At 34.1% G+C, this 19,815-nt stretch overlaps 1 protein-coding gene across 4 annotated transcripts in view; it reads left to right on the plus strand.

Annotated features, from left to right (window-relative positions):
* Vps8 (VPS8 subunit of CORVET complex) overlaps window positions 1-19,815 on the plus strand; it is a 247,054-nt gene that overhangs the window by 120,011 nt on the left and 107,228 nt on the right. For all 4 annotated transcript variants that reach the window (XM_076868965.2, XM_076868966.2, XM_076868967.2 and 1 more), the window contains exons 30-35: window positions 255-311; window positions 4,330-4,412; window positions 5,451-5,535; window positions 6,598-6,696; window positions 10,974-11,063; window positions 15,168-15,214. In XM_076868965.2, the coding sequence (XP_076725080.1) occupies window positions 255-311; window positions 4,330-4,412; window positions 5,451-5,535; window positions 6,598-6,696; window positions 10,974-11,063; window positions 15,168-15,214 (461 nt within the window). The remainder of the gene's footprint in view (window positions 1-254; window positions 312-4,329; window positions 4,413-5,450; window positions 5,536-6,597; window positions 6,697-10,973; window positions 11,064-15,167; window positions 15,215-19,815) is intronic.

Consider the following 19,815-nt stretch of genomic DNA (forward strand, 5'->3'; position numbering starts at 1 on the left):
ACTGCCTTCTAGCTGTATTTCTGAACAATAAAGAAACATGTGCATTTGGCACATATGAAATGGTTTGCATGCTTGACTTTGATGTTTTCATGTACTGGGTAGTTGGTTGAGAAGGTCCTGCATATTGTGATATTTGTTATGGCCAAGTGTGAATAAATTTTTGATATTGAAAAGATAGTTATTGCTGTTTCCATTATGACAGTGTTATGGTATGAGTGCTGATATTCAGTAAAGATTACCTTTTCTTTGGCCAGGTGCTTGAATTCCTCTGTAGTCCTGATGATGACTCCCGACACTCTGAAAGACAGCAGGTTTGAATTCCTAGAATTTATTTTACTAAAGGATGGGAAAAAAGTCAGAGTAAGCCAGAAAGAACTCTTTTGTGCTCTCTAGACAGAAGGGAGAAAGGACTTGTGCCAAACTGTAACTCTAAACTAAGAAAATAGTGTGGGTGCATGTGTAAGGAACTTATATCAGACTAAATACCTAGACAGGGGCCTGTCTTGCATATAGCATGACTCCAAAGAGAATACTTCATCTTTGCCTTTATGTAACAATAGTTTGTACCTGTTGTCCTCTGCATTCCACCAGTATCATCAGTCTAGTAAACACTAGTGGTTACTCTGGCCCTGAACCCGAAAGGCTACAGGATTCTTTATGTTGGCACACTAAATTTTGGGAGTTTCTTATGTTCCCATGCCTTAGGGTTTATCATTCTGCAGACTATAATGTGTCTCCCCCTCCATTAGTCTCTGTGAGATAACCACTGATTACCTCTTCCCTCTGTTCATGCCACTTTGTTGAGGGTCCTTTCTTGGAGTAAACTTCTTTGAAAGCTCACGCATTGTAAAGCTGAGCACTAAGAGACTCAGCCTACATAAAATTGATAGCCAAACTTTGTCAGGTAGCTAAACTAAAAAAGTTAAGTATTTTGAGGGTTGTGCTGACTTGTTATGGTTGTAGTGCACAGCTCACAAGTTGAGACTCAAATGAAGAGCATAAAATTATGGCAGTAACCCCTTTGTCTGCACAGCTGTGTCCCAGTGATTACTGCAGACTATCTTAAGAAAGAACAGCTGCTAAGTTGTTTACCTCATAAATTATATTGAACTAATAATATTGAGGGTCCCCTCATTTTGTCCTTGTTTTCTCAATTGGCAGCAAATGTAGATCATAGTGTGCATGATATTATCTAAATAAAATGATAAAAACATTTAATATAATAACTAAACAGAAAGAAAAGCCAAATTTATATTTATATGCCAAACCTTGGAATGTTATCATAGTAATTAATTAATTAATTACTGGGTGTCCTCTTTGAGATTATCTAGTTCTCCCCCTTGCTTCATTTTAGAAACATAAAAACCATTGAAGTAAGTTGTTCAAGGTCATAGTTAAGATTAGAACAGAACTTCTTCTAACCCAACACTCATTCTCTTGTTATATATCAAATTTTGTTTATGAAGTATTTCTTTTTGTATTTCATTGGTATGGTGATAAATGCTTAACAACTGCTTCTCCAAATATACTTCTGACATGAATGAATATTGGTTGATATTTTCACTTATGTAAATGACCAGGATGGAAATCAGAAAGCATGTCAGAACTTTACTTACTCATCAGTGAAGTGCTTGCTGAAATAGAAAAATTTTTGAGTATTGGACAAATAATGCCTCAATTTTTTGTTTTCTTCACAAAGCAGTGCCTATAGACATTCACACCTTTTAAGTTTAATTGCCTTATTAATATTTTTATCACTTTCTTAACCAGGGATTTGTAAACTTTCTTCATAAAGAGCCAAAGATTAAATATTTTTAGATTTTGTGGGACACACACACACATATATATAGATATATATATCTATAGATATATAGATATATATAATCTTTCTTTCTTTCAACTATCCTTTTAAATTTTATTGTTTAGGGCTGGGGCTGGGGCTCAGTGGTAAAGCACATGTGAGGCACTGTATTCAATCCTCAGCACCACATAAAACAAATAAATAAAGATGTTGTAGCCATCTACAATTAAAAAAAATTAAATGGAACATTTAGCCAGATAAGAAGGTGCATGTCTGTAATCCCAGCAACTGGGGAGGCTGAGGCAGGAAGATTGAAAGTGCAAGACCAGTTTGGGCAACTTGGTGAGACCCTGTCTCAAAATGAAAAATTTTAAAAAGGGTTGGGGAGTAGCTCAGTGGTAGAGTACCCTTGGGTTCAATCTTCAGTATCAGGAAAGAAAAAAATAACATTTTAATATCATTTTGCTGATTTGTAGCATTTGCCAATTTCCATAGTTTAAGTACTGTCACTGTGGCTGAATGAATTTACTAAAGTGTTGTCACTGAACATGGAGTTGAAAAGATGCACAGTAGCACATTTATTTATAATATTTCTACCATTGAGATGCAGTTGTAGTCGATGTAAATAACCTCATGTGTATATAATATAAAATACAATAAAACATTTAGGAATGGGTGACTTTTGAATATCAGTTATCTTTGTTTTTAATTTATTTAATTGTTAATATAATTTGATTTTTCATAGCTGCTCTTTTTAATAATGAGCTTGCAAAATTCTTGAAAATTTAACAGTTTCAGTGTATTGCTAAGATGAACTTCTCCAATGACATTTTTATTACTGAATTTCAAATTGGCACAGCAGATACAATTCACTTCATATTTATTATACATAACAGTACATTATGTGCTCCAAATGGACTAAATTTGGGTTCTAAAATGTACAATTTGGATAGTTTTTATTTAATTTGAAAATAATAAAAATTTATTATGTAAAAAAATTAATTTTGTTAGATGGTTTCTTAAAGTTCTGAGAATGGTCACGTTACTCTGGATCCTGAATTTAGATGCCAGAGAGACCTTTCTCATACTGTTCTAATGACTGTGTAATGCCTCAGTTGTTTTTTGAGGTTTATTTAAAGTATTGATGAACCCTGCTCAACATTCTAGTCCTTTTTTTATTCATTTACGTAGGATGGTAAAAATTATATGAGCTGCGATATTTTTTTATTATTGTAAAATATACATAACATAAATGTACCATTTTAAGCATACAGTCCAGTGGTATTAGATATATTCACATTGTTGTATAATCATCATCACCATCCATTGCCAGAACTTTTTCATCTTCCCAAACTGAACTATTTACATTAAACAGGTACTCCCCATTCCTTAATCCCCCATCCCCTGACAGCCATCCTTCTACTTTCTGACTTTGAATATTCTTATTCTAGATTTCTTACATAAGTGCAATTATACAGTATTTGTCCTTTTGTTTTTAACTTATTTCACTTATTAAAATATCTTTGAGTTTATCCTTGTTTCACCATATGTCAGAATTTTCTTCCTTTTTTAAAGCCAAATAATATCACATTGTATGTATATACCGCATTTTGTTTATCCATTCACCTTTGATGGTCCTTTAGGTCATTTCTGTATTTAGAATATTTTGCATAGTGCTATTATGAAAAAAAACCCAATGTTTTGTTTTTTAGAATTAGCCTGTAAACATTGATACTATATGTGGACAACAGATTTTTTTTTTACTTATTTATTTATTTTTAATTTTCAGTGGACACAATATCTTTATTTTTTTTTAATGTGGTGTTGAGGATTGAACCCAGCACCCCACGCATGCCAGGCGAACACGCTACCGTTTGAGCCACATCCCCAGCCCTGGACAACAGATTTTAAAGAACCATAAGACATAAAACTGTCAATAGCCGGCCACAATGACCTGTAATCCCAGTGGCTCAGGGGGCTGAGGCAGGAGAATCTCAAGTTCAAAGCCAGCCTCAACAAAAAGCTAGGTGCTAAACAACTCAGCGAGACTCTGTCTCTAAATAAAATACAAATAAAATACAAAATAGGGCTGGGGATGTGGCTCAGTAGTCGAGTGCTCCTGAGTTCAGTCCCTGGTACCAAACTGACACCTCCCCAACACCCACCCCCACCGCCAAAAAATAAAAAAATAAAGTGCCAAGCAAAAACTCTCTTCTTAAAAAGATATATACTGACATTTTTAGCTTTGAGATCAGATCAATATTCTAACAAGGCTTTATTTGCAAATACTGTGGCATTCTGGTGATGTTTGAAAAGCAGAGCTATCTATTATAAGACTTTTAAATACAATATGGTCAACATTTTAGTGGCAGTAATCCCATGCATATGTGAAAGTGAGCCAAAATACCAAGTAAGAGTATAAAAGAAAAAAAAAATGCTATGGTCTGCATGGTTAAATGGATCCTTATAAAGCTAGTAAATAAAAATAAATTCCAAAATGTTTTTACTCATTTATTTTAAATGTACAGGTTCTTTTAGAATTGCTGCAGGCTGGAGGTATTGTTCAGTTTGAAGAGAGTCGGCTCATCCGTATGGCAGAAAAAGCTGAATTGTAAGTTGTTTTGAAGCCATATATTAGTTTTCCATACAACTATTAAGTTGTATTCATCTAACTTGAAGCCCAGTTTATTGATGCATTGCTGCTTTTTTAATTAAGAAAGGTTATACAAATAACAACACCACCAAAAATTGATGCATTGCTGCTTTTTAAATTAAGAATGGTTATACAAATAACAACATCACCAAAAACCTAAGTATGAATGTTTTGGCCTTCAGTTGAATTCTAGAAATTGGTAAAATTTGTAGGAATTTATGAGATAAATTTAAAATGTTTGTTTTTTACATTTGTTTTAATATGAAAGCAAAACTGCAGTGTTATAATGTTTTATTATTTTAGATTTTTAAGACTTTATATTTCATGGTGTTTTATAAATTTTTCTGACAATTATATAGAATAAAAGTAATGCAGAATTTAACATAGTAAATAAGATGCAATATGCTAACACTTTCCTTTGTGTAGTTCATTGAATGTTTTGACATACTTTGAACAGAAACTTCGCATAAAATTTTTGCATATTATTTATTAATAGCTAACTTTTTGATTCTTATGTGACACATTGTTTTCTTAAATTCTTTGTACCCAGCTTTGAAATTTCATATAAACATAGCATTCAGAAGCATCTTAAACTTATTATATATTATTATTATATATAATATTATTATATTAGTATATAATTATTATATATAATATATTATATATTCATCTCCCTTATATATTTAATGAAAGTTGAGTATCCCTTCTCCGAAACCCTTAGGAGAGGAAGTGTTTTACATTTTAGAATTTGAAATATTTGCATGTGCCTTACCTATTAGGCACTCCTAATATGAAAATCCAATATCTGAAATGCTGTGTTGTCAAAAACTATTTTAAGCCTTGTAGATTAAGAGTGCTCAAACTGTATAATTTTATTTAATAATAGAAATTACATTATTAATTTTAAAAAATATTAATCTGTATGCTATGAGGTAGCAATAAGCTAATAACCACCTGCCTGTATGGTACATTGAAGTTTTTCCTTTTACATTCTAGCTATCAAATTTGTGAATTTATGTATGAGCGAGAACACCAATATGACAAAATTATTGATTGCTACTTGCGTGACCCACTGAGAGAGGTAAGTTAAGAGACTTCTTTGCTCTTTTTTCTCAGTCCTCTTGCCCTTATCACATAGAAATAACTATTCATTAGAAATACTTAGACATGTTTGCTGACCCAAAGTTTTCTTCATTTATTCACCAGTTTTTACTGAGTCTCTGGTTTAAGCCAAGTCCATATTGATAATTAAAAGAGAGATAGTTCCTGCAATTTTCGAATTTAAAAATTTAGTAATAGAGACTGGTAACAAATAAAACCAAGTATAAAATTATAAATTATGATAGGTACTAGGGAAGAGAAACTGGGTACCACTTTGAAGGATAATGGGGAACTGACTTATATAAAGAAGCCAGAAAAGTAATCTCAGAGAAAGTGACATATAAAGTGAGTTTTGGAATTTGAGAAGCCAGTCAAGCAAAGAGCCAAAGGAAGAGTGTTCCAAGATAGGGAACCATATATGGAAAGATCCTGAGATGAGGGGGAAAAGACATGTTCAGGGAACTGAATAGAGATCATATGATGAAATGAAAATCAGTATAGGTGGAGCATACTAGACAAGAGCAAGAAGGTTTTTTTGCCAGGAGGCGGGGGCGGGTACTGGGGATTGAACTCAGGGGCACTCAACCACTGAGCCACATCCCCAACCCTATTTAGTGTTTTCTTTAGAGACAGGGTCTCACTGAGTTGCTTTGCGCCTTGCTTTTGCTGAGGCTGCGTTTGAACTCCTTCCTCAGCCTCCCCAGCCACTGACTGAGATTACAGGTGTGTACCACCTTGCCCAGTGCAAGAATGTTTTGAGATGAAATTAGCGATATAAACAGGGATCACTGGAAGCAGGTCATTGAAAAAGTTAATAAATTGAGACCAAAATGAATTGGAACAGATCTGTAACTTCCAAGAGTCTATCCTAGACTTTAATTACTCTTCCTCTTCAGTGTCAATTTTCCATCAGTTAAATATCTATATCAAATGGTTTTCCATCTCCAAATAATAAATATTTACCAGAACTGATACAGATAATAGTGACAAAATATAGCCTGAGTGAATTAATGAATAAATTATATCATCTTGTGTTGTTCAGGAAGAAGTCTTTAATTACATTCACAACATCTTATCCATTCCTGGCCACAGTGCCGAGGAGAAGCAGTCTGTGTGGAAGAAAGCAATGGACCATATTGAGGTATTGATTCAACACAACTTTTGAAACTTCCCCATTTGAGTTAATTTCCCAGTTAACTTTATGCTAACTAAGGAATGGCAGGTATCATATTATTGCATTGATTTACTTGAGGATCAGAAGTCTTTTTCACATTTAAGCAGATTACATATGAGCTTCTAAAGTGAAACATCTGGGACAGTCAGTTCTGAGGTGTGTGGTCTGCAATGATTGCCATACTCTTTTAACTATAGGATTGATATATATTATTGAATGTTATTTAAAGTTATCTTCCTACTAACAACATAAATAGATCTTGGTGAAAGAACCCAATGAGACCTTCCTCCAGTGTTGAGTTTTATCTTTTTTTCCTTTTTTGCATTTTGTATTCTTTTTTGTCATCCTCTTCAAGTCTCCGCAGTCACAGCAGGGCTAATCCTTTATTTTTTTCTTATCTGTATTATGCAGTGGTTTGAACACATAGACTCAGGCATCCAGAAGTGAAGCTGTGTCTCTCTGCATAATGTGAAACATGATGAATTAATCAATGAGCAAACAAATTACTCAGCAGAAACTTACCCTGAAGAAACAAGATGTATTTTTGCTATACAACAATTATTTCTGCTGACTATTTTTTCTACATTTGTATATTTTTTTTTACCTTGAGCCTTTACATGTCTCTTAACACCATGATTAGAAGTATATGGAGTTTTTGTTGAATAATTTTTGTTATTTCAGGGTTGCCCAGACACCTTTAGGAGTTTAATATTTTAATGTTTTAGTGATTTTTAAGCCATTCACAGATTGTGTTTGTGGACTCCTGGTAAAGAATCTCTAGTTCAGATGGTTCTCCCAATATGGACAAAATATATTTCATTAGGTTTTTAAAAATACTTTTTATTTTTCTGAATTAAAAAGTCAGAAAAGAGTGGCCGGAGTTGTGGCTCAGTGGTCTTGCACTTGCCTGGCATATGTGAGGCCCTGGGTTCCATCCTCAATACTGCATATAAATAATAAAATGAAAGATCCATTTACAACTAAAAAATATTTTTTTAAAAAGAAAAGAGTGTAAAATATAGTTTAATAAAAAATTTAAAAGCAAATATACTAGGTCCAAATAAAAACTAAAATCCATCTCATACTCTAGACTCTTCCCTTGTATTCTTTCCTGATCCCAAACGCCTGCCTCCTTGTTCCCACCACTATCTTCATTATCCCAGTTTTTGTGATAATTTCCTGCCTTTCTATATACTGTTACTGCATCCACATGCATCCCTAATTGTGTTCTTGTTTTACATGCTTTTGAACTGTACTTAAATGAAATTATACTCTATTTTCTGTTTTATTTTTGCTTTATATTTTGTTTAAGAAGTTTGGACCATTTCTATACGAAACTACAAGTTCTTGCTTATTGTATCATATTTCCTTTTATAAATATGTCACAATTTATTCATTTTATTGTTGATAGACCTTTGGTTGTTTCTGGATTTTGACTATTAAAAATAATCAGTGCACAGTTATTCTTAGGTATGCCTCCTGAGCACAGCCACATGCATTTCTCTAGGGCAGTGGTTCTCGGTCTGGTCTCAGATAAACATTACAACATCAGCTAAGAACTTGATAGACTTCAGACTTCCTGAATGATAAACTCTTGGGGTGGGACCCAGAAATCTGTGTTTTAACAAGCCCTCCAACTGATTCTGGTGCATGATTACTTATAATCTCTGCTTTAAGGTATATAATTGCTAGTTAATTGGAATTAATACCTTAAATATTACTGGATGCCAGCATAATATGAGAGTTCTAATTCACTCTATATCTTTGCCAGACTTGAAAACTTTCTGAGTCTGGTGATGTGTAATGGTATCTAATTATGTTTTAAGTTTACATTTTCTTAATTGCTATAGATAGCCTTTCCCTGCTTAATGGCTATTTAAATTTTCTCTTTGGTGATGTGCCTGTTGAAGTCTTTTGCCCAATTTTTTTTCAATTGAATGTCTTATACTTATTGATTGGTAGGATTTCTGTATGTATCATGGATGTTAGTCTTTTTTCAAAAATGTACTGCAAATATCTTCTCCCATTCACTGACTTTTTCACTCAATCTTTTTTCTTTCTAAGAAAAGTGTTTTTTAAATAGTATAATCAATTATTCTCCTGTACTTAAAAAGGTATCTTCCTTTATTATCACCTAAAACTTTTATTTTGTTTATTTGTTTTATAGTGGTGCTATGAATGAAATTTAGGGCTAGGGAAGTGCTCTGTCACTTAGCTACACCCCTAACTCTTGGGTCTTTTTTTTTTTTTTTTTTTTTTGTAATCTTTAAATCTGGGATCCAGTTGAAAGCAATTTTCATATGTGATATAAAACTGGGATCTAGTTAATTTTGGAGGTATCCTGTTATTTTTAAGAAATACAAATGTCCTGTCTTCCCAGCAGCATTTATTATAACATGGTCATAAGTATATCAAGGATCTCTATACTTGGGCTGCTTTCTGGTCTTTCTGTTTCATTAGCCTCTTTGTCTATCTCTGCATCAGTACCATACTATTTTAAGATATATAGTATATCTCTATATCTTTAACAAGGTCGTGGCTAATATAAACTTTGAATACTTTGAATTAGCTGATAAAATTCCATAAAAAAAGAAAGAAATTAAATTTTGTGATTCTGACTGGCCTTGCATTGAATCTGCCCATGATTGTGAAGATAATTGATGCTAAAGAGCATCAATAAATTAAGTCTTCTAATCTGTGATTGTGTGGTATAATCTTTTATGCAATATCTTTCTGTAGTTTTTATGATTTTTCTCTGTAGAAATTTTCCATCCTTTGTTAGATGTACTGTTACAACTTCTTTGTGGGGGGTACTAGGGATTGAACCCAGGGATGCTGTACCCAGCCCACTTATTTATTTATTTATTTATTTATTATTTTGAGGCAGAATCTTATTATGTAGTGGAGGCTGGTCTTCAGGTTTTGATCCTCCTACCTCAGCCTCCTGAGAAACTGGGATTATAGGCATATGCTACTAAGGCTAACTACAACTTGGTATTTTTATTAATGCTTCTAGTAACAGTATTTTTGAAATTTTCACATGAAACAAAGTCTGATGTTTCCTATAAGGTTTTTTTTGTTTGTTTGTTTGTTTTTGTAGAAGGTTCCTTAACATCCTGTGGATTTCCTTATGAATGGACTTTGAAATTTTTCACCTTTTCTATCATTCTGGTGGTTTTTTTTCTTGTTTGTTTTGTTGATAAATTTTGTTGATATTAAGCCAACCCTGAATTCCACAGGTAAATGCAATTTAAACCTGATATATTGGGGTTTTTTGGTGTGTTTTTTGTTGGGTTTCTTTTTCTTTCAGGAATTTTGTGTCAGTATTCAGGATTAAGGTTGATGTATACTTTTCTTTCTTTTTTTTTTTAAATATTGTCCCATTATGTTTAGTTATCAAAATGTTGCTGACCTTACACAATAACCTAAAGAAGTTTTCTATTCTCTGTAAGAGGTTAATTAATGCTGGTGTTATTTCTTCCCTAAATGGTCACTAGAACTAAATGGTGAGGCCATTTGGGCTTTGTATTTTCCATGTGACATGACTCTTGACTATTCATTTGATACCACTCATTTGATACATATGGCATAACTCTTGACTACTCTTACTTTTGGTGGTTGTTTTCATGTTTTGTTTTGTTTTATTTTGTTTTTTAAGACCAAAAAGGTACAGCTGGGAAGGCAGAATCATAGATGTTAGAATCCAAGGATAAATCCTTTCTTTGATTTGACAAAAATAAGTCTTATTAACAGTAGTTAATTAACAGTGGTTGACATTTTAGTCTCCTTAAGACTATAGTTGATTTCTGAAGATTCTTCCAGTTTCTAAATCCACAAGGCCCAGATATAAAGTTTTAGAATTCTTAGGTAAGAAATTGCAACCATACTCTTTCTTATTTCTTCATTGCTTTAGGCTCAAGAGTAAAATTCATTGACAGGGAAGCTTTTGTTCTTTATGTTCATCCTATAGATGTCATAGCCAGAATCCATAGTATTATAGTGCTTTCATTTTCTAAGAACTCTGAATTACCCTTTGTTAAATTGAACTCTGAATTATTATAAGGTACACATCTAAATTTGCTCATTTGCAGTGTGCCCTTTAAACTGCATCGCTAAATCAAGGTCTCTTAAAAAGCAATGTGAAGCTTTTGACAATATTGAAATAGGTAATCATAGCTCACATCTGTAAATATTCTGTTTAAAAGTACCATTAAAAATGGATTTTTCTTTTCATTTAACTCCAGGAACTTGTATCCCTGAAGCCCTGTAAAGCTGCTGAGTTGGTTGCTACCCACTTTTCTGGACAGATTGAAGTAGTTATTAAAAAACTTCAGGTAAGCTCCGGTTGTGGCTCAGTGGTAGAATACTTGCCTGGCACATGTGTGGCACTGAGTTCGCTCCTCAGCACCACATAATAATAAATAAATAAAGGTATTATGTCCATCTACAACTAAAAAAATATTTTTTAAAAATTTTCAGGTAAATATTACACACATATATTGGGCAAAAAGATAACAATGGAAAGAAATGAATTTCCACCTAAGAACTTCTGATTGTAGTCATTTCTTAAGTTTATAGTTGCCACATAATAATCTCTATGTTGGGTATGTATGTGTTTGGGAGTAGCTGTGTGATGATCTCTGAGTCTGGAAATGAAGGAGTTTGTCTTTGGGCACAACAAAGAAACATCTTTAGAACTGTAACCTGTACTTATTCTAAAAATCACAACTCATAGAAAATCCCCTCTTCTCTCCCTCTTATTTTGCTATAGGACCCACAATCTTATTCTCTTTTAGGTTTGTTTTACTTAGTCACTCACTACCATATGGCCACATGATAGAGGTAAGGAATAGTCAATGACAGGGACATAAACACAACACAGAATCTTCAAAGGGCAATAATAGTGGTGGGGAATAACTGCAAGGTAAAAACCAGAACATGAGTGAGTGGGTGACAGTTGGCATGGAGACAAAGATATGGAAGTCATTTGTTTAAATTAAATACATGTTGCAGGGGCTGGAGTTGTGGCTCAGTGGTAGAGTGCTCGCCTAGCATGCTTGAGGCACTGAGTTCAATCCTCAGTACCACACAAATGTAAAATAAAGATGTTGTGTCCACTTAAAACTAAATATTTAAAAAAATACATGTTGCAGCTCTACTCTGTTCCTCAGTGTGCATGAGGACATGAATAAGAAGACAGCCTTTCCTTTATTTTTTTTCTATGGAATAGAGAAGCATTTATATAACTATAATATAATGGTATAAGATCTACATTAAAGAAGAGATTGATGGACTATGAGAAAGTCAGACAAGGATTCCCAAAACTATCTGAATTGAGTCTCGAATAATCAAAAATAGTTTTCCAAACAGAATGGGGAATGGCTTTCTAGATAAAGTGATCTGGGCATGCGAAGACTTAAAGGAATAAAGCAGCCTGTGTGTTCAGAGTATGTCAGATCTGTGTGAGGTGTGATATGTGGAGAGCAACAGTTGGCTAGAGACACGTTGGAAGAGATAAGTTAAAATTACAGAGGCTGAAAATCTAGCTTTGGGCCTGATATCATATGTAATTCTAAGAAATTTGTACTTACTTTCTATGTGTTGGAGAATTACTTAAGTCTTTTAGGCAAAGGATGGCATCATTAGATCCATTTTGTAGAAAATTAACTCTGGCTTACAGTGTGGAGAGTGGAGTGGCAAGGAGAGCAAATGGAACAGAGAGAACAATTAGAAAGCAAAAGGTCTAGGCAAAAGATGTGAGGACCAGGACAAAGTCATTAGTAGTGAAGAGGACAGATTCCAGATGAAGTAAAATATATAGCACTTTGAAATTAATTGAATATAATGAGACAATTTAAAAACAATTCCCAGATATAAGGCTTGATTGTCCAGCATTATGCCCATTTTTAACTCCGGGCAAAGACACATCTGTTAATTCCACAGATATTTATTCTGTTTGTCCAAAAACATTTAATTTCTATAAATACAATCCAAGGAAGAAAATAAACTGAAAAGCAATTACAGATTCATTTGGCTGGAATGATATAGCGTACTGCCCAGGATATTGAGAAAGTACATGGAGGGACAGGTGTTTTAGTCAGTTTTTTTTTTTTCTGCCATGAGTAAAGGATATGACCAGAACAAGTATAAAGGAAGAAGAGTTTATTTTAGGGCTCACAGTTTCAGAGGTCTTATTCCATAGAAGCCGGCTCCATTCCACAGGGTTTGAAGTAAGTCTGACATCATGGTGGGAGAGTGTGGCAGAGGGAAGCAGCTCACATCACGGTGAAGCAGAAGCAGAGACTCCACTGCAAATACAAATATATACACCAAAGCCACACCTTAATACCCACCTCCTCCAGCCACACCCTACCATTTCAGTTACCACTCAGTTAATCCCTATCAGAGGATTAAATCACTGATTGGGTTAAGATTCTTACAACCCAATCATTTCTCCTCTGAACCTTCTTGTATTGTCTTACACGTGAGCCTTTGGGGAACACCTCACATCCAAACCATAACAACACTTTATAACCAGTCTTTTGGGGGCTGGGAAGACAGATACTTCTGCTCACACCATTCCCAATCCCCAGAGCTTCTCTACCCTTTAAAAATCTGGTAAATCTTACTTGTTTTATGGTACTGTCATCATTGCCCTTTAAAATGTAATATTATCAGTTTCAGGATTTCTTTTTCCTGTATTCTGTCTATAAGGATATTAAGAAATGGAGAGGCCTAGTAATCAAATATAATGTCATTTCATTATGTAAATATATAAAAGCTGAAGTGTAATGGATAAGAAAAAAAAAGTGTCTATTTGACCATGGCCCATTTGCTGAGTATTCTTTTAAAGAAATTTTATTCTAGAGTTTTATATTCTACACAGATCTTATAAAGAACTTTTACTTCTGATGAGAAGCAATGTGCCTCTGTCTAATAGTTTTCAGAATTCTTGAAAAGAAAAATAAGTAAGAATGTTAAGTTATTTATAACCAGGAGGAAAGTCATATAAAATAAAGCAAAGTGATGGAGAAAAGATAGGAAATCAAAGACTGATAAAGACTAGTAAGTATATATGTGTCAGTTTTGGGTTTTTAAAAAATTTTTTATTTTTTGCAGAATGATGATCGAATCCGGGGCCTTAAACATACTAGACAAGCACTCTACCATTGAGCTATATCCCCAGCCCTTTTTAAAAAAAAATTATTTTGAGACAGGGTCTCCCTAAGTTGCCCAGACAGGCATCAAACTGGTGATCTTTGTGCCTCAGCCTCCCAAGTAGCTGGGATTACACATTGCACCTGGTGTGTCAATCTTCTTAAAGACTGAAATATATATATATATATATATATATATATATATATATATATATATATATATAAATTATATAATTAATAAATTAAATATTTACTTTTTTGTAGTTATACAGGCTAACTTTATTTATTTATTTTTATGTGGTGCTAAGGATCGAACCCAGAGTCTTGCACTTGCAAGGCGAGCGCTCTATCACTGAGCCATGACCCCAGCCCCAAGACTGAAATATATTTTAAAAATTATATTCTATATGACATTAATTATTTTCACTTTGGAAGTCTCCTCCTTCTTACAGATGAAGGTTGAGTGTGTCAGAAAAAAAAAGCTGACAAACTAAGCATGTATAATTTTTATTTAGGTTCCCCAAAACTTAGAAACATATGGTATATATCTCATTTAATTCTCACTACTACCCTGTGCAGAAGGCAGAGAAGATATTGTTGTCTCTCTGCTCTCTGCTTCCTCATAAGGAAATTGAATGCTAACCCAAAGTCATATAGCTAATGAGTGTCAGAATCAGAACCCAGATTTTATGGCATATTGATTGCAGACACATTGCAATTTGATTGCTATATCTAATGTATCAACAGTGTATCAACAATGAACTTGTATTGTACAACAACTATTATATCAACAGTGAATTTGTCTTGATAGTTTTTGTTAATTTGAGCCTCAAACTCCCAGCCTACCTAAATAAACTATTTCCCAGCAGGCTGTTGACACAAGGAATACAGGTAAGGCAGTTTGAAACCTATCAGTGCCACCAGCAGAGCAATTCAAACACCTGCCATTTGGAGGGCCTCATTCTGAGAATAGCTCAGGAGTTTTTCTTAGTAGGAATCTTTTTTTTTTTTTTTTTGAGATAACAAGTTGTATCTCTTTTGCACTCAAAATTGAATGTGTGACAATGATTAGAACTGTTGGAAGGACATAAAGGACCTCAGATGATTCTTTAGAATTTCTTAGAACCTCATAGAGGCTTAATGAAATGGGAAGATATGTATAGAGGCTTAACAGAATGTTAAGCATACATATGTATTTTTAAGAGACTGTCTAGAGTAGTTCATAATTTGGAAAATTCATTTTAGTACTTAATTATATTTTTTTATTGTTTTTCTCTTCAGAACCAGGTTTTACTTTTCAAATTTTTGAGGAGTCTTCTTGACCCCAGGTATGTTAATAAACTTTAGCTTTTCATAATATGTAGATGAGAAATAAAAGCAAATAAACTGAAATTAAGATAATATTCAAAGTATCTAAATAGTATAATTAGCTCATGATTTTTAATATCAGAGTAACTATTACATAGATTAATTTGTTCATGGTCTCAAAATAGGTATCGCCAGTTAATATTCTCTTTCCACTTGAAGGTGAGCATGTGTAATAAGTTCTCATCAATGTAAATGAAAACAATGAATCCATTTTTGAGAACATGCTTCAGGAAGAATTTGATAATCATATAATTCCCTTTTCAATCTTAGCTTCACTCCTGCCTGTTCCTTATTCTGTGTGGTAGATGAATAGCTTTACTTTTAAAAATATCTAGTTCCAAGCCCACCTCTAAATCTATTACTTTTAAACTCTCACTTAATATGTTTAGTGCTGAATAACTTCCTAATGGTAGGGAAAGAAAGTTTAAATGTTTTTTCACCTGTTACTGTAGAACTTACCAAATAAAAACAAACCCTAGGAGATGATGAAATTAGTAGGCAAAGAGCTTTGCATGTGGGATCTTAAATTTTTACTGTGACTAAGTGGAGTACATTGGGAGTTCATTGTAATAATGTGTAACATCCTCTAAGTTAGTATAAATATGTATCAGCATAACCAGGGAGGCTTTTGAAATTTCAAAAACACCACAGAATGATTGAGGGTGGGGATATTTTAATGCACACTTAAAGTTGAACACTAACTTTCTTAATCTTTTTTGTTTTATTTGAGGACAAGGGATTGAACTTAGGGGCACTCAACCACTGATCCACGTCCCTATTCCTATTTTGTATTTTATTTAGAGACAGGGTCTCACTGAATTGCTTGGCACCTCACTTTTGTTGAGGATGGCTTTAAATTTATGATTCTCCTGCCTCTGCCTCCCAAACCTTTGGGATCTTAGGCATGCACCACTGCCCCCGGCAAACTTTCCTAATCTTAAGTGTAATATCTGAACATCTTATTTTCATATTAGACATAAAAACTTAGGTTTCATTATAATATACACTCCTTATTTACTTACTTTAGCAATTATAATATCAATTTTAGTTATTCCAGTATTCTCTGCTACTTTTAAATACCAAAATACCAGTAATTCTGTTGATCAGGATAATTTTTGGAAAGTTTAGTCATTACATCTTGAGCAAGCTGTGCTGCATTTAAATTTAGAGTCAAGCAAATGTGTAGGTAAAAAGCAGTCTGACTGCATATGTCATTCTACCCCAGTTCAAGACCTTTTCAAAGTATCTGTTTGGATTCCAAGTTCTCAGATTATTACTGAGGCTAAGACATTTTTTATTTTAATTTCTATTCATTATTTGTATTGCTCTCAGAATGAGTTTGGGCCCCTGTCTACTTCTAGGATTAACTGATAAAGATATTGTAGAATTGGGGTTGGGGGTAGAAGGGAAGGGAGAGAGTTGGAAAGAGAATGGCGGAGAACTGAGTAGGGGAGACCAGAGAAAAGTCGGAGACTGAACTGATAGAAGAGGAGAGAAGCACCCAGCATCCAGGAAGAGTATTTCCCTGCTCTTTCTCCAGGTCCTGGCCCCCTCTGTTCCCATGGCCAAATTCCATCTGTCCCTTACCCATGCTTTGTCCAATGTTAAGCTCTTCTCTAGGATAATTTATTTTAACCAAGTCTTTTCCCCAACCATCTTGCCTAAAGAGACTCATGCTGGAAGAACAAAGGAAGCTCAACTTTGAACTTGGCATTTTCTCAAATGCAAGGAAGTATAGTCATGGTAGTGACCAGATATTATTTTTTTAGAAAAAAATTATCAATATTAGGTAATGTAAATATCATTATAGTCATTTGCTTGTGGTGTCATGATTGCTGCTTAAGCTTCTCAGTAATAAAAATGACAAATAACAGAAGGATAGAGGTGTTCAATGGAAAGACTTTCTTGGTTATTACCTATACCTAGATTTAAAAGATTCTAATTATATGAGACCCTTTAAGAATACTGTGAAAGTTGTTTTGTTCACCAGCAAACCACAAAATCTTATACTTAAGAAGCAAGTATATTTTATATCCCTAAAGTAACCCTAAACCTGGATAGTTACTCCAAATTAAGTTGTCACATGATTCCTCTCCTATGATATCAGTTCAACTGCAGGAGCCTTCTCTGACATACCTGGGAAAGAAGCAGTATACCCAGAGCCCTCTGCTTCCCTCCCCATAAAAAGCAGGGTGACCTAGAATGACTTCACTCTGACAGCAGCCAAATCTCCTGCATTGCTTTTTGCCTAACAGAAGTAAAGAGCCTTGAATTAACCAGATTGATACTTTAGCTACACTTTAAAAAAGAGTTCATGTTCTCTTAATCCACCTCCAGATGTCAAAGACCTCATTCTGCTTTGAAAGCCCTGGTTCCTGAATTCATCAGACTTTATCCTCTTACTTTGTGTCTAATACAGGAGTCAAACATCAATTCAGATTATGCTTTAAGTTTGTTTTTTCAATTTGATGTTTGGCCTTTCTATAATTTTTAGGTTAAAAGTATTTTAAGGCTGGGGATATAGCTCAGTGGTAAAGTGCTTCCCAAACATGTATGAGAGAGACCCTGGGTTCAAAGCCTAGCACCAAAAAACAAACAAACAAAAAACCCACTAAATAATTGTATCTCAACCTAACCTATTAAAGCCTATTTACCTATAGTGTAAATATATAATACTAGTAATATATTGAATTCTGGATTAAGGGAGAGAAATAAAGAAGGTTGAGTTCAGAGGAAGTAAAGAAAGAAGTTGTTCTCACTTTCTTGTTTTCAGAGCTGTTCTCTGACACAGACTCAACGTTATTTAGAAAAATATATGCCTTTTTTTCTATAGGGAAAGGGGAGAATGAGGAACATTTTTAGGGGAATAGTAAAATGATTTTTAGGGGTACTTGGTGGGTTTGGAGAATATACAGAGGCCTGGAACAAAATCTGTTTGGCCCACAGAGTGGACAGTAGTATGTCAAGGATTACCTATGGGACCAAAGTGGAGGACAATTTCTCTAGAAGTCCGTCTAGGTGTGTTGACAGACTTCCGTCTCTTCCCAAGATGTGACTTCAGTTAATGAAGAGTCAGGAAGCAAGAGGAGATTGTTTCTCCTTGGTGGGCTGGATCTTAGGCAGAAAAGGGGGAAATGCAATAGAAGGGAAGACACAGAACATGGGAGAAACTTGGGATCTGAGGTAGGTTATAGGGTCTCTCGGCATGTCAAAGCACCCAGTTTGGGGGTATCATTTTCTGGGACCCAACTCTGTATTTGTTGACTAACCTAAAGGATTAAAGTCTTGTCAGGCACTGGGAAAACTAAGGAGGTATGAGAAAAGATGTAGGAACAAAAGAACATTAAAAAATAGGTATTGGGCCCAGCCTCACAGCTTTCGCAGGCAGCCAATTTTACACTATTTTTGCCTTTCTTTCTTTTCTTAAGCAATAGATTTTTTTTTTTTTTTAAGCTCCAGGTTTTTTCCCCCATGAAATGTCTATACTAGCATTCTGGAAAGTGAAAGAAAAGTTATTTTGAGTTATTTTGATCTTTTTGAATGGAAAGAACATTTTTAAGATATCAACCCTCTGTGTTAAATAACATTTCAAAATTAAGATGAAAGATTGTAACATTATAAATGTTCATGAACATTAACATATTAAAACACATTCCTTCTTCAATGAGTGCCTTCAGTGGCCAAGATGATTGTCAGCTTGGTCAGTTTTTCTTGTCGATATCAGATTTTTGTTAGTATTTTATTAGAAGTTCAAATTCTATCTAACATTATCTAATTAACCACTTATAAGAACATGTCATATCAGAATGTTGCTTTGTTGTTGTTCTTGCCCCCAAAGCTTGAGTGAATAAGATCTCATTCTTGTATATACAGTTTGTGCATATTTGATTTGATTTAACATTTATATCAAGTTATTTTTGAGGGAGTAGTTTTTCATTTTGTCAACAACATTTTTAAAGTAACAAATCACCCAGTTAAATTCATATGTATATATTTGTTTCTTTATCCAATTTCTTTAAGTTATCTTTGTTATATAATAATTGCATCACCAGAATGACTTGAAGTATTGGTGGCATCTATACATGGAAAGATTAAATAGTTTTGCAGGGAGATGGGGTTAATCCTCCAGAAACAAATTACTTGCTTGAATTGAGGCCAACAGCTTGGGAGAAAGGATTTGCATCCTCTTCCAGTTCTGTCCTTTGGACAGCTGGTGAACAGAGGCCTACTCCACCCCCCACTCCCTGTGCTCCCGCTGGCCACCAATTCTTACAGTTTGGATATTCTCACATCCAGATGCAGGCCCGTTGTGCAGTGGGCATGCCTAAAGGATAATACAAAAGGATGCTGATGTGTTTTGTGAGGCCTTGAGCTGTATAAGAATAAAGAGAACTTGAAAATATATTTATATTCAAAATATTATCAGTGTGATATTCCTGGTAATGTCAATTTAGCCTTTGTTAACAAAGTCCTGGAGGCCTCTGAAATATGTATTACTATTTTTTTGAAGGGGAAAAAAAACCACATAAAATGTCACATTGTATTTTTAAGTCTTTAATCA

Source organism: Callospermophilus lateralis, chromosome 10 (assembly GCF_048772815.1).
Source record: "Callospermophilus lateralis isolate mCalLat2 chromosome 10, mCalLat2.hap1, whole genome shotgun sequence".
Lineage (NCBI taxonomy): Eukaryota > Metazoa > Chordata > Mammalia > Rodentia > Sciuridae > Callospermophilus > Callospermophilus lateralis.